The 14,421-nt window shown below is 43.2% G+C and overlaps 2 protein-coding genes across 2 annotated transcripts in view; one reads left to right on the plus strand and one right to left on the minus strand.

Annotated features, from left to right (window-relative positions):
• The first annotated feature begins 6,577 nt into the window (after window positions 1-6,577).
• On the plus strand, window positions 6,578-10,236 carry LOC309515234 (FANCD2 opposite strand protein-like). Its single transcript, XM_082192937.1, has one exon. It carries the CDS (start codon window positions 6,642-6,644, stop codon window positions 7,170-7,172), a length of 531 nt encoding a protein of 176 aa, XP_082049063.1. The 5' UTR covers window positions 6,578-6,641; the 3' UTR covers window positions 7,173-10,236.
• A 1,920-nt stretch (window positions 10,237-12,156) lies between these two features.
• BMPER (BMP binding endothelial regulator) overlaps window positions 12,157-14,421 on the minus strand; it is a 166,405-nt gene continuing 164,140 nt past the window's right edge. Inside the window, exon 15 of the mRNA XM_082192843.1 lies at window positions 12,157-12,907. Coding sequence (XP_082048969.1) covers window positions 12,726-12,907 — 182 coding nt within the window. The 3' untranslated portion in view covers window positions 12,157-12,725. The remainder of the gene's footprint in view (window positions 12,908-14,421) is intronic.

A 14,421-nucleotide genomic window follows, 5' to 3' on the forward strand; every position in this document is an offset into this window, starting at 1 on the left:
CTCTATTCATTTCCTCAATAGAACATCTACATTATTTCTCCCCTAGCCGGCTTCAATCTGTTTAGAATATCAGAGTCAGAACAATGCCTTTTATTTCTTGCTTTCACCTCTCCAGCTTCCTAATGCATTTCACATCACTTTCAAAGGCCTTACCTTTGTCTGCACAGCTCTTTGTGTCATTGCCCATGGGTTAGTTCACCCACTCTTCTCTTCAGATTTGCCTTCCTTGATCATTTTCCTTGTGATAAGAGGGGAGGGGGAGGTGTTGGAAGCTGAAAAGGTAACAAAGCTTAGTGAGCAGGAAGGTGCTATGGCAGAGAGAAGTTCAGAATCAGAGGTAGAAGATGAAGCAGGAGATGAGGGAAGCCAAGAGGCAGAGATCATAGCTGTCAACCGTCCCTTATTTGGCGGGAAACTCCCTTATCCCAGCGCTGTTTCCCGCTGCTGTCCCAGATTGATGGTATCCCGTAAATTTCCTGGGTTTCAAAGGAAGCAGCTCCTCTCCCTCCCTCCCTGCCAGCGAGGGAGGAGGGAGGCTTCAACTGTGTTGCTTGGCTGCACTGCTCACCTAATAAGGAGTCTAAGGACGACTGGGGGGGTGGAGCTTGCATGCCTTGTGCCGATCAAATCGGCCGCGTTGCGCGGGGACTTGCCTTTGCTCAGCACTTCCCAGCGGAGAGGTGACGGTGGTTTTCCTTGCTGCATCCCCTTTGCTGGGTTGCTGCGCTGTGGGAACCACCGCTTGAGGCTTCGTTTGGCTGCTGGCTGGGCTTTCTGCCTTTGGCTCGGAGGCGCTCAGAAGTTGAACATGCCTGTGCTTGGAATCGGATGGATATGTCATCGACAGCCCACTCACCCTTGCTGGGGAAAAGGTCTGTCTGGAGCGGAGGCACATGGTGGGAAAAAAGGAAATCCCTTATTTTGGCTGCTGATCCCTTATTTTCGAGTCTGCTGGTCCCTTATTTTCAAATCTGTAAGTTGACAGCTATGGCAGAGATGAGTCTGGCTGGTGAAGAATCACAGGTGTCTCCCCCTCCTGTTGTGAGAAGCTCAACTCCCCTTGTCTCCCAGAGCCAGAAGAGGGGTGAAAGGGGCAAAGCAGAGGCAGTTTTCATGCAGGCGTAGTCTCTGATTGCTTGGGGAAAGCCATAGAGAGGATGAGACAGAGACAGCAACTAATTCATGGGGCTAGACCTACCAGGGATGAAGTTTTTTGCTGACCCTCAGCCAAGTCTGTGAAGATTGTATTTTTGCTAATTAAGAGTTAACTCCATATTTGAATGGTTTGATTTACTGCTGGCTTGCTCTTTGACATAACATGGGCAATTTGTCCATTTACTCCATGGGCCCTTCACCAACAATACTACAACAATTACTTGTTTCTTTCTTTTATTCATTTCCATACCACCTTTCCTCCAAGAAACTCATGGTAGTGTACATGATACCTTCCACCTCTTTCTCTCTATCAGTTACCCTTTACAGATAGGTAGCCGTGTTGGTCTGCCATAGTCAAAATAAAGAAATTCCTTCCAGTAGCACCTTAAAGACCAACTAAGTTAGTTCTTGGTATGAGCTTTCGTGTGCATGCACACTTCTTCAGATACACACATATCAATTACCCTGTGAGAGAAGGATGTACTTAAATAGTTTGCTGGCTTGATCTCTGCTGCACCATCACCACTGCAATGCTGTAGAGTGATGCTGTGGTTTTTAGACTAACAGAATCAGGTGATGTTTGGACCCAATCAGGTCCCATCTGGCCTAATATAAGTCCCCCACCACCCTTTATTGACAGACCAGCTATATCTGCTTATTAATGGTATCTTTGCTGTATAACTTCCCCAGCAAATATTTCCATATATATTTTAGGAATAGTAGCAATACTGCATTCTTGTGTGAAGACAGCCACTGCAATGTAATTTAAATAAGAAGTAGACAATCCAGCCCAGGTTAGTACTCCAAAAGAATATTATATCCAAGATAAATCAGAAAAGTATATTTTCCCCCAGCTGTTTTCAATTTGAAGAGATAGAAAGCAAACAGATCCCACCAGGAATCAAATAAGAAGCTGTTCGCAGTTGTGCTTGGAAACGTTTAAATGATAAGGACATAGATTAGTTTTTCTTCCCTAAAAGCTTTGATAAAATACTGAAAGGCAGAGGTTGCACTTCTCTCAAAACTGTGGAGTTAATAATCTACGGATAAAAACATTTCAGCTCTAGCTAAAGTGAATGCATTTTTGTTAAGCCAGTAACTGAACCACTTTACTATGGGGCAGAATTCAGCACCAAGAGATCAACGCTGTATTAAAGAGGCAGATTTCTGAACCTTGTCTTAAGCCCTCCATGATTCTTTTCTCAAATGTCTAGGACTCGATTTCTCCTGCCCCTGAAGATCTATCATGGTTGGACCCATGGGATTGTGCACATTTCCAAGGGCACAATCTCTTCAACAGAGCAGAGACATCACCTTGCCAACAAAGGTCCGTATAGTTAAAGCTATGGTTTTCCCAGTAGTGATGTATGGAAGTAAGAGCTGGACCATAAAGAAGGCTCATCACCAAAGAATTGATGCTTTTGAATTATGGTGCTGGAGGAGACTCTTGAGAGTCCCATGGACTGCAAGAAGATCAAACCTATCCATTCTGAAGGAAATCGGCTCTGAGTGCTCACTGGAAAGACAGATTGTGAAGCTGAGGCTCCAATAGTTTGGCCACCTCATGAGAAGAGAAGACTCCCTGGGAAAGATCCCGATGTTGGGAAAGATTGAGGGCACAAGGAGAAGGGGATGACAGACGAGATGGTTGGACAGTGTTCTCGAGGCTACCAACATGAGTTTGACCAAACTGTGGGAGGCAGTGGAAGACAGGAGTGCCTGGCGTGCTCTGGTCCATGAGGTCACGAAGAGTCGGACACAACTAAACGACTAAACAACAACAACAATCTCTTCAACATGCTCCTCAACGGGCATTCAGGAATGTGCCTATCTCGACAATATCTTGTACATTCTCCAGTCAATATGCATGAATTTCAATAGGTCTTGGAGAGTGTGTGCATCTTGACTGCATTTTGTACATTCTCCGGCTATTATGCATTATCTCCTACTAGACGTTGGGAAATGTATATACAGTAGCAATCGAAATTATTCAACCCCCATTGCATATCAGGTTTATTATCAAAATGTACAGAGAGCCTTCTCTGTAAGAGTCTTCTTTTCTCACTAAGTGTTTGGGCCAAATGAAGCTGAAGTGTGCCTTGACACCTCTTGGGAACATCATTTGGGAACATGGGCCTGGAATGGACAGGAAGCCAGAATGGGCAACCTATGGCCCTCCAAATGGCGGTGGTGTTGCTGATATTCATTACCCTCCCTTCACCTTAAGGTTCCAGGGCAGGTCCTTTGATATTGCTGGACTGCAGCTCCCATGAGTCAAAGCCAATGGTAAGGGATTATGTGAGGTGTAGTCCAGCAGCCAGAGGATCCCTGAACCCTTATAGCCTGTACCCTGCTTAACCCTTTGCCTGCTCCTTTCCTACTTTCCAGCCACTCATCTTCACTCACGGGATTTGTTGCCTGCTGTGCTAGGCCTATGAAGCTTTAAAAACACCTTTCAGCCAGCTCAAAGTGCCAAGGGTCATGTCTGCCAAAGGGCAGTTGGTACAGGGAAGTACACTGGGTCGTCAGTCAGCTTGCAGTTTTAGACTGGAACACTGTGGGGCTGGAACCTAAGAATGAAATGTTAAACATCCTTGATTTCAAAATCTCATCTGGCACCATGATTGTGATAACAAGCGGCAAGTTGCATGTTTGTGCCAAAGTAGAGACATGGATCCTATGGTGATGGCTGGCCAGTTTTGGCATCACATACTTTTGTATTGCCATACATAGCATAAGTGGCAACTTCCACATATTTGGGGGAAGCAGAAATGCAATAAGAGGTGTGGGTGAAGATGGGAGGCGTTATTTTTCTGAAATCTGTCCAGATTGGGTGGGTGGGGGTCCCACCTTGGAGGTATCCCACCTTGGAGGCTATAGATCTTTCTTTTTGCATTAGGCACAATTTTAAATAAATAGCTTATTGATCATTATTTGGGGACTGAGTAATTACAAAAGGGGCACCCCGCTCTACTATGAGATCTAGAATCTCAAGCCGCCAGGTCATCAAGCAGGAGCCATCATCATAGACATCAATCCATAATTTGACAAAATCAAGCCAAACCTAGACACTAAATCTAGTTGCTCTAGTTTGTTGTTGCTGTTTAGTCATTTAGTCGTGTCCGACTCTTCGTGACCTCATGGACCAGAGCACGCCAGGCACTCCTGTCTTCCAGTGCCTCCCAGAGTTTAGTCAAACTCATGTTAGTAGCTTCGAGAACACTGTCCAACCATCTCGTCCTCTGTCGTCCCCTTCTCCTTGTGCCCTCCATCTTTCCCAACAACAGGGTCTTTTCCAGGGAGTCTTCTCTTCTCATGAGGTGGCCAAAGTATTGGAGCCTCAGCTTCAGGATCTGTCCTTCCAGTGAGCACTCAGGGCTGATTTCCTTCAAAATGGATAGGTTTGATCTTGCAGTCCATGGGACTGTCAAGAGTCTCCTCCAGCACCATAATTCAAAAGCATCAATTCTTCGGCAATCAACCTTCTTTATGGTCCAGCTCTCACTTCCATACATCACTACTGGGAAAACCATAGCTATACGGACCTTTGTCGGCAAGGTGATGTCTCTGCTTTTTAAGATGCTGTCTAGGTTTGTCATCACTTTTCTCCCAAGAAGCAGGCGTCTTTTAATTTTTTGACTGCTGTCACCATCTGCAGTGATCATGGACCCAAGAAAGTAAAATTTCTCACTGCCTCCATTTTATCCCCTTCTATATGCCAGGATGTGATGGGACCAGTGGCCATGATCTTAGTTTTTTTGATGTTAAGCTTCAGACCGTATTTTGCGCTCTCCTCTTTCACCCTCATTAAGAGGTTCTTTAATTCCTCCTCACTTTCTGCCATCAAAGTTGTGTCATCTGCATATCTGAGGTCGTTCTAATCTACTTTGTTATTACTATTTCCCAATATCAAATTAATTTTAAAAATAGAGGGGCTGATTGCACTGTTAAGGCAACACTTCCTTTTCATACAAAACAAAGCTACAAAATTAATGAGGGGGATTTTGAAGTTGAGGTGAAGTGCAACTTACAGAGAAACATCTTTATGAACAGTAGCCAAACCACTTCTTATAGAAGCTGAACTTCAAATGCCAAGTGACTCCTATGGATATATTTCCAAAGAACTGTTATGGACTAATTTCCTTCCAAAGGGATAAGCACCATTTATTACAAACTGCAAATGAAAAATTAAACACTTTAGGGCGACTGTGTCATCTGCCTCATCTGAAACTGTGCCAACTTCTTAGAAGTGTATTTATGCCTAACACATTTTCCTCTTAAGTGTCGGTAAAGTTCACCAAAGAAGCAAACTTTGCCAGACAAACTCCAACTGTCAGACTATACAGACTGGGGCCAGAGTACATCTCTTGAACAGAGATGAGAATTAAATCTTGGCGTAGCATGGAAAAAAACCCCCGCCATAGGTTTTATCCACCCTGGATGTAAGAAGTAGGGGCATAGGAAGCTGCCATACCATGGGCGTAGCCAAGGTGGGGGGGGCAGGGGGTTATGGAAACTGTAGTCCAACATATTGGAGGACACCCTGTCTTAGCGATTCTTCAGTGGATTTTTGTGTGGATGGAAAACTTCAGTATACAGATAAGTATGAAATTAAAATCAAAATGGGCTTAATTAAGGAAACTCTTTGAGGGACGTGGGTGGCGCTGTGGGTTAAACCACAGTCTAGGTCTTGCCGATCAGAAGGTCGGCGGTTCAAGTCCTCACAACGGAGTGAGCTCCCATTGTTTGGTCCCTGCCAACCTAGCAGTTCAAAAGCGCATCAAAGTGCAAGTAGATAAATAGGTACCACTCTGGCGGGAAGGTAAACGGCGTTTCCGTGTGCTGCTCTGGTTCGCCAGAAGCGGCTTAGTCATGCTGGCCACATGACCTGGAAGCTGTACGCCGGCTCCCTCGGGCAATAAAGCGAGATGAGCGCCGCAACCCCAGAGTCATCCGCGACTGGACCTAATGGTCAGGGGTCCCTTTACCCTTTACCTTTATCATCTAGAGGAGTTTTGTTATTTAACTCATTATTTATTAACTATGTAACACCACCCAATATATGTTCTCTGGGAGCTTCACAAAAATAAAAAGAATGAAATGCAATTATTGAAAAGGCAAAACAAAATAAATGTACAAAGAGACATGAATAATAGAACTGAGAACCCCAGATTATTAAAACAACAATAACCACAAGTTGCTTAAAAGTTCTTCACCAGGTACTGAAAAGCTAAGGAACGCATCTGGTCCTCCCTGCCTCGGTTCATTTAAATTTATTTTAATATCAGATGGTGAGGGAGGGATTCTGTCCTTACAGGAAGAGCCATTCTGTGTGAGTCAAAGGGAGGAGCTTGTGGAACACTGGCTCAATCTTGGTGTTCTGGAGTGAAGGATGCTCATAATGGGTTGCCGCGGGCGCCGGACTGAGGAAAGATGCAACAAGAGCCTGGGCAGAGCAGGGTGGCAGCGGCTGGGCAGCGCTGACCATGGGCAGCAGGTACCAGCTCTGGGCACCCTGGTCCCCCCTGGATGAGTCCCTGCAATGGCTGCGGGGTGCCGTGCCCAAGCCCAGCAGCACTAAGCACCCCTTTCGGGGAGGGCAGAGTCCAGCCACTGCCACCGACCTGGAAGTGCAGCTTTGCTTCCAGGGACTCAGCCTGGTGCTAGAGCCGAGTGCCAAGACCGGAGCTGGGCACCCGCAACCCCCTGGAGTGGCTGGAGAGACGCAGGGATGCAGCGCGGCTGTGCACAAGCCCCAAGCCGTGCGGCTCACGGGGCTCGACTCAGTCTTTGGGCACCTCGTGACGGTACAGCCTCCGCACTGGACCGGCTCGCTGCGGGTTTCAGAGCGTTCAGCCTTCTGCCAAGTCATCAGCCCCCAGCAGCGCAGGCCTCACGGGCTCCGCGAACCACAGGTGCGCATGGCGATGGCGATGTGCCGCCAAATGCTGCGAGCCATCCTCCTGCTTTACGCTGCCTACAAGAAGTGTGCCTTTGCGTTGCAACATTCCCGCTAGGACGACCCTGCCTGGGAAAGGGCAGAGCTCAACAGGATCCTTGCCTGCCCACCCACAGATTCACCCATTCTCCTTCAGCAACATCAGTTCGTTCGCCAGTTCCATCTACCTGTGCCACAGAAGTCTCCTCCTCTCCTACATCGCTATGCTACTTTTTGCCCACCAAGAGGAAACATCCACTTAACAGCTTAAGCCTGCAAGGAAAAGATTCAGACTGGCACACAAACCTCCGATTGTTTGCAGAGAGATGAAACTAATCATTCAACATACTAAAGAAAAGGATCATATTTATCTATGCTGTGAACCTATTCCCTTGCAGCGTCTGGCTCATGAACGGGGGGGAAATATAGAGTTAAGGGAATTAAAAAGAATGAAAGCCTTTATAAATAAATGGACCGAGTGAACGTTGAAACTCCGATCAACCAAGTTTGCACGCATCTTCAATGAGAGACAATCTTCAGAGACACAGACACTTGTACACCATTCAATGCAAAGGTAATTTTTCAAAACCTTCCTGCCTATCGTTTTCAACATGAACAGTAAAAATAACTGCATTACAAGATGGGGCCTATATAAAAAACAACAATATTTTCTATAAAAAAAAAGGTAAAGGACACACATCTGCAAAGCGAAGAGACCACATTTTCAACAACAAAGTAACATTCTTATATTAATGAATGAAGCTGGAAAATAAATGTAAATTAAGCCAATTACTCCATAAACCAACAATGACTAAAGGGCAATAATACAATGAAACTCAGATAGCATGAAGATGTATGGATTCCAAATGGAAGAAGTTTTGAGATTCTCTAAATGAAATCTTATTTCTCCAACCAATGAGCAAAATGTACCACTTTCCTGACCAAACATCTATATTTGACATCAAGATGAAATTACTGCATAGAAAACACTTTCCTGCGCTATGATTTTAAAATTTTAAAACAATCATTATTTGTTTACACCAATGGATGAAGACTTCAGCAACTGGAAGTTTATTACACAGAGTTCAGACTTAAAGAACATAAACACAAATTATTATTTTTTTCCTGGTGGAAGAGCTTGGAAACACAAGCCTTATGACCACTGTCCTAAAAAGCTTTGTTTTCAGAAAAAGCTTGAAAATGCAAGATTTAAAAATTCAAAGCCACAGAGTCACCAAATCATCTAATGATCACATTAAAGTAGTTTGAGCACTGAAATCTAAACTCATTGGGATCACTCTAATTTCATAGATACACAAAAATCACCTTAAAAAAAACCCAAAAGGTGTTTTTTGAAAACAATCTTCAACTCTGAATAATTTCTATCTACAGAAATACTGTTATGCAGCATCCCAAAATGGAATTTAAATGATTGTTTTGATTAATTTATTCAATTTTCTCTGTCACCTCTGCCCATTTTTTTTTAAAAAAACCCATGCACTATCTTTACAACTGATGGGTGCAGTTTATATTAAAGAATTATGGATTCAACCTTCAGAAAAAGTATCTGCCTGTCAGTGATTGGTGAGTGAAATCCCTATTTGTTTAAGACAAATGGATGAAGACATTTAAAGTCAGAAGCAGAAGTCTAAATGTGCTTCTTCTTTTCTTTCCTGGCATGACTTTTAAAGTGACTTTTATTCCCAATCTACTATACGATGATTTCTCCATTTGCCAATAAGCAACTAAAAACCAACCAAGTTCTGAAGGAAATTAAGATAAATGTTGCCACTTCAAGGTTCTGGGCTCTGCGTGGGTTGTTGTTTCTTATATCTTAACATTGCTAAACGGATCAGCAGTTCTATAGTACAGTGTACCAAAATATTCTTGAGCTTAATTTCTGTTCAGACTATTCAGAGACAAGGAACTTTGCAGCTCATTGATGGCACCTACAAGAACCACCTTACACAGCTGAAAACCAGTGGCCCACATTTGAAGTCACAAAGACCACCAGTCAGACTAATATTGATTTCTCTATTAATAACTTAACCACATATAAAATTAGGATTCCATCAATAGCAAGGAGACATAGCCTGTTGTAAAAGTGCTGGTTGGCTTTGCAAATTAAAGGCACTTTCAATTCACAATAAATATCTTTGCTGGCCTGCAAGGAAGTACTGAGAAGATAAAACACCATAGTTTGTCCACAGCAAAACTCAAGCCTCGGACATGCTGCACTTTACACAATTTGCAGAAATCAATGTGAAATTATTTCAAGGATGAGAAGTACACCATTCCTCTTGAGTAAAAGTCCCTCTTATCATTTGGCAAAGGAGCTTACCTTCAAAACAAAATGGGGATGCTATTGTTTGCTATTTGTCCTGTGTACAATTTGCTAATAGCTGATGAATACGAACTATAAAACCTGGAACATTGATTCAAAAAGGTAGTCCTCATTTATTATCTGCTGAGATGAAGAACACATCAATAATTTGACTCAGGCAGTATTTTAAAGGAATTGCTAAATCTTTATCATCTGCCAGGTGATATTCGCAGGTATCTTACCTGAATCAGTAAATGAAGATGAAGCAACAACACACCATTGTATGCATTGACCTTAAAACAAAAATAGCTGCAACCATTGGCTTACATGAAGTTCAGATCTTTGTAAGAATATTCAATACAGAGACTTTACAAAGTGGTTCAAGTTGACAGAGATCAGATTATGCCTCACCATAAGCTAAGGAAGCAACTCCAACAGTGAAATGTGAGATAAAAGAAGCTTACAAGAAGCATATTCCTACAGCCTCTGTTGCCTTGAACCTAAACAAATAATAACTTTTTAAACCCAACACCTTTATCCAAATAGGCGGGGCGATAAAGCGGATTTTCAATGCGGTATTAAAAACAGGAATTTTTAATACAGCTTAGAAGCAATTCACCTTTGCCTTAACAGCATTTCAAAGGAAAGCCCTTCTGGTGGCTTTTATTTCCAATAATGGAACCAGCTTTTGAAACATGTGACTTTACCTTGAAACATTCAAACTGAATTGTATGGATTTACATCCTGTTAACCTGATGCAGTTTATTTTAAGTGAAACTTGACGTTCAGAGAGAAAAAAATTAAAAGCCCTTAAGGTCCAGTGTGGTCTGAAATTTATGTGGCATTTTCTTTCCCAGAGCCCAGATTAGTTTTCATTTGATTAATCATTATTATCATTTAAGGCCACACTGACTTGTGTGGGTGGCATACTATTAATGTAATTTAAAAAATAAATAAATCATGAGGGCATTTGCAAGCACCAGCATGATATATACTCAGTGGTGCTTGTCTGCAAGCAAACCAGAGTTCAATTTGCTCAGTGGAACACCTCTACACCTAAATCTGCTCTGGGGGGCTGGGAATATCTCCCCAATGATTCTGTGCTTCTGGTCCTACAAAGAAGCCACATTGCATCAACTTCCACGCTGCTAAAGTTGGGAAAGGCCCAAAGGTTTGCTTGCATCAGATTTCACATTTTATGTGCTGAGACTTACAAACATGCATGCAAGAAAAAAAGTTCTTCTAGGTGTTGGACAGAGAATCACAGGAAAACCTTTTTCCTTTATGAATTTCAAAACAGTAAATATGTTTATAATGAATCAAACCGCTGTTCCATCTCAAACAGGCATAGTATTTAATGGTTATTTTTAAAAGAAATTAAATTCCAAAATTGTTTATGAGATGAACTGAAAGCCTATGGTTAGGTCTTTGTCTGACACAAATATTTTGTTGTTTCTTTAATATTTATTTTCCATGGCTATCAAACATAACATATACAGGTAGATGCATTTAAATATTTAAATAAACACCTTTTGTTTTTCCTTTTTGTTACTCATCCTGTACAGTACACAGGTGCTCTCTCTGATAAAGTTCTTCCACTTTTATTTTGAAAAGAAGTGAAACATTTGAGCATGAACAATAATCTTCCCATCTCAGGTAGTAGGGAATAGCTATCAGCTGGCACAAAACACGTTTGTGGAAAATGGCCGGGGAATTCTTAGGAATGGCAGCACAGTGAATATTTGAGTCTCTTGCTGCATGTGCTACACGTCCCTTTCTGCACACGTCTCGGCTGTTGTCTAGTCCAGGAGGACAAAAAGGCTGAGAAGTGCAACCATGACTGTCACCATTCTCCCCTTCTGCCAACATTCACCATGGTGGATGTGTTCTATATCCACTGCTGGAGGCAATATGCTTCTGAATACCTGTTGCTGAAAACCACAAGAAGGGAGAGAGCTGTTGCACACCCCCACACACACACACTACCTGGGCGGCCATTAAGCGAGGGGGCCAGGCCAGGCTAGGCTCTGGGGCCCAGAGACCCTCAGCGGCAGGCAGGGTGTGGATTCCTGTTTGGGGGAGACTGGTTTGCGTCCCCTCAAAATCATGAGCCTTCTGGCCCTCCCTACACTGCGTGCCTGGTGGTTGGGAGCTACATCCTCTGCCCCCATGCATGTGGTTGGGTTCATTTAAATGTTACGCCAACTAAAGCGATGTTCCAAGGAACGCTGGAACGAACCAGCGAGGCATCTCCAATGCCAGGGTTCTTTGCTAAATTAAGGTGCTCTTAACAATCACCCGAGGCTGGTCTGAGGTGGGAAACCTGAGCCGTCCCTGGATAAATCCGAGCTTCTGATAACACCTGTTTCTTACGTATCCGGAAATCGGGATCTAATAGTAACTTTATGCAGAAATCCTGTGGCCTTGGGAGACGCATCCATGGAAAATTGGGTGGCGATGGCTCGGTGGGTGCTATCGTGCCATCAAACACCTGCCTTAGTTACACAAATGACTCACGTGGCTTACAGGTGGAGATAACAGAAATGCTAATACATAAACTTTATAGCAAAATAATATACATATAATAACTCATCCTTCTATGGTTTATATAAATGATGCCTATTTTCATATGTGTGCGCACATGTATGTGTATGTGGGTATATATAGTTAAAACTAGGACTGAGGCTACCATATCCCAGGGGCCTATATGTATTTAAGCCAGAGAAGTTAGGGGTGTTGGGTTGAGAATTTGTTCAAGTTCATGTTATGGGGACATTTCTATAGTGCTGGGGAGTGGCAGGTGCTCCCGCCATTTTTTTTGTCCTGCAATACCAAGGGTACGACCATTTATTTCTGCTCTCCCTGAACATGCTATTACACAATACACACACACACAGAGGGGGGCCATCGGGGCCAGGATTTGGGGGCAGAAGTCCAGGATCACATGTAGCAGAAGGAGCAGGGATGGGTGACTTTTGTAATTCAGAGAATATACATTACTATCAAAAGGGGGGGACCCGTAATCCTGGCAAGTCCAGAGTCTTTTAAAATTATCTTACCACGCCTCTCTCTTTGTATCAACATACACTTGTGTTTATGTTCATATATATATATATATATATATATATATATATATATATATATATCCATATACACATATAAATATATAGGCACACATATTTCCCCCCACTCTTCGTGAGAGTGCTTTGCAAAATCTGCCAGCCAGCACTGCAGTCCTTCATTGGATGTGAGCTTAGAAAGGTTACCAAAAGCCACCAGTTACAAAGTCCTTGTGGATAAAAGCTAATGTCACCGCTGTGGACAGAGAATGGGTTTGATGCATCTTCCTTTGTGGTGGACTAAGTTTGCAGGGCAGTGGCAGCCTGCAATGCAGGGTTTATTGCAGGGACCAATCTCGTTCCAGTTGTCGCATGTTTTCACGCATCCAGGACCGCAGGTATCATAGACGGCACCATGTTTACACTGGGTGGCTGGAAGATAATTCAAAGAAAGAGGAATGTCATCGCTTAAAATTATACCCATGGGTTTTACCATATCCCATATCTTGTAATATTATGGCACAACGGCGCAGTGTTTTTTATTGCAATTTCTCAGTGGAACATTTACTGTAAATGTCAAGGAAACAAGGCGAAGTGCTTTAGAGGCCTCAGCCCGGAAATTGTCTAAGAGATATGTGTCTAAGAGATATGAGAGTCAGCTGCTCTTTCCTGCTTCTCAGAAATTCGATGAATACAGTGGTGCCTCGCAAGACGAAAAGAATCCGTTCCGCGAGTCTCTTCGTCTTGTGGTTTTTTTCGTCTTGCGAAGCAAGCCCATTAGCGGCTTAGCGGATCAGCTGATAAGCGGTTTAGCGGATCAGCTGTTAAGTGGCTAAGCGGCTTAGGATCAGCTGATAAGCGGCTTAGCGGCTTGGGGAAAAGGGGGGGAGGAAAAATCCCCCGCAGGAACTCGCAAGACATTTTCGTCTTGCGAAGCAAGCCCATAGGAAATTCGTTTTGCGAAGCACCTCCAAAATGGAAAACCCTTTCATCTAGCGGGTTTTCCATCTTGCGAGGCATTCGTCTTGCGGGGCACCACTGTAGTTGTTTTAACACTGCATATAGAAGGGGGTGGCAAGGAGCCCCTCTGTGGGCTGGATTGCAGGCGGGCATGAACGCCTGCGATTTCCAGCATCTGCGCTGGTTTAGCGCAGCACATGGGGACTCACCGAGCAGGAAGCTCAGTTCAGGGGTGGCTCGGGGGCCAGTAAAACGACCCCTGTGGGCCTGCAACAGGCAAAATCAGTCTCCAAGTCTTCTTAAATTGCACACCAATAATCAACCTGCATATATTTTAGCATCATTTTTGTTCATTCCAAAAGGCATATCTATATCTATATCTATATCTATATCTATATCTATAATCTATATATCTATATCTATATCCCTAATTTACCTCAGAACTGGAATCAATCAACACCTTTTATCCCTTTCTTAAACATAATAAAAGCTAATGCAAAAACAGAAAATCAGAAAACAAAACGGATGACACTTAAACTGGTATGTTTTTAATTTTGCCATTACAAGTTCCAATTACGGTTAATTTGAAACATCCAAATTTTGCCTTTCCTTGCCTGATCCCAATTTATATTTTAAAAAATACGATTGTGTGCTACACTACCTTTTCTTCCTCTCTTTTCATATAAAAAAAATAGGCCCAAGGATTACTTTATAAAGCAATATATGAGGCTTTGCACTGTCTTCATTCAATGCTCTTCCTTTCAAAGTTGTGTTTTATGCTACTGTTTTATGCTATCTGACCAAGGTTTTACGTTTTAAACAATTTGCTTCTAATTTTCTCTTATTTCCTAGGACTCTGTGGCGAAGGGAACATACTGTGCCCGTGCTGAGAGCTGAGTACAGGAGGGGAGGACCAAACATGGGCAAACTACTCTGAAAGGAGCATGGCAGGTGGTCAAAATCCCCATCACACTCCTTCCCACTGG

The sequence above is a fragment of the Podarcis vaucheri genome (assembly GCF_965113315.1).
Source record: "Podarcis vaucheri genome assembly, chromosome: 12".
In the NCBI taxonomy this organism is placed as follows: domain Eukaryota; kingdom Metazoa; phylum Chordata; class Lepidosauria; order Squamata; family Lacertidae; genus Podarcis; species Podarcis vaucheri.

Excerpts from the sequence above, each read along its gene's own strand:
- LOC309515234 (XM_082192937.1), top strand. The coding sequence starts at position 6,642 with ATGGGCAGCAGGTACCAGCTCTGGGCACCCTGGTCCCCCCTGGATGAG.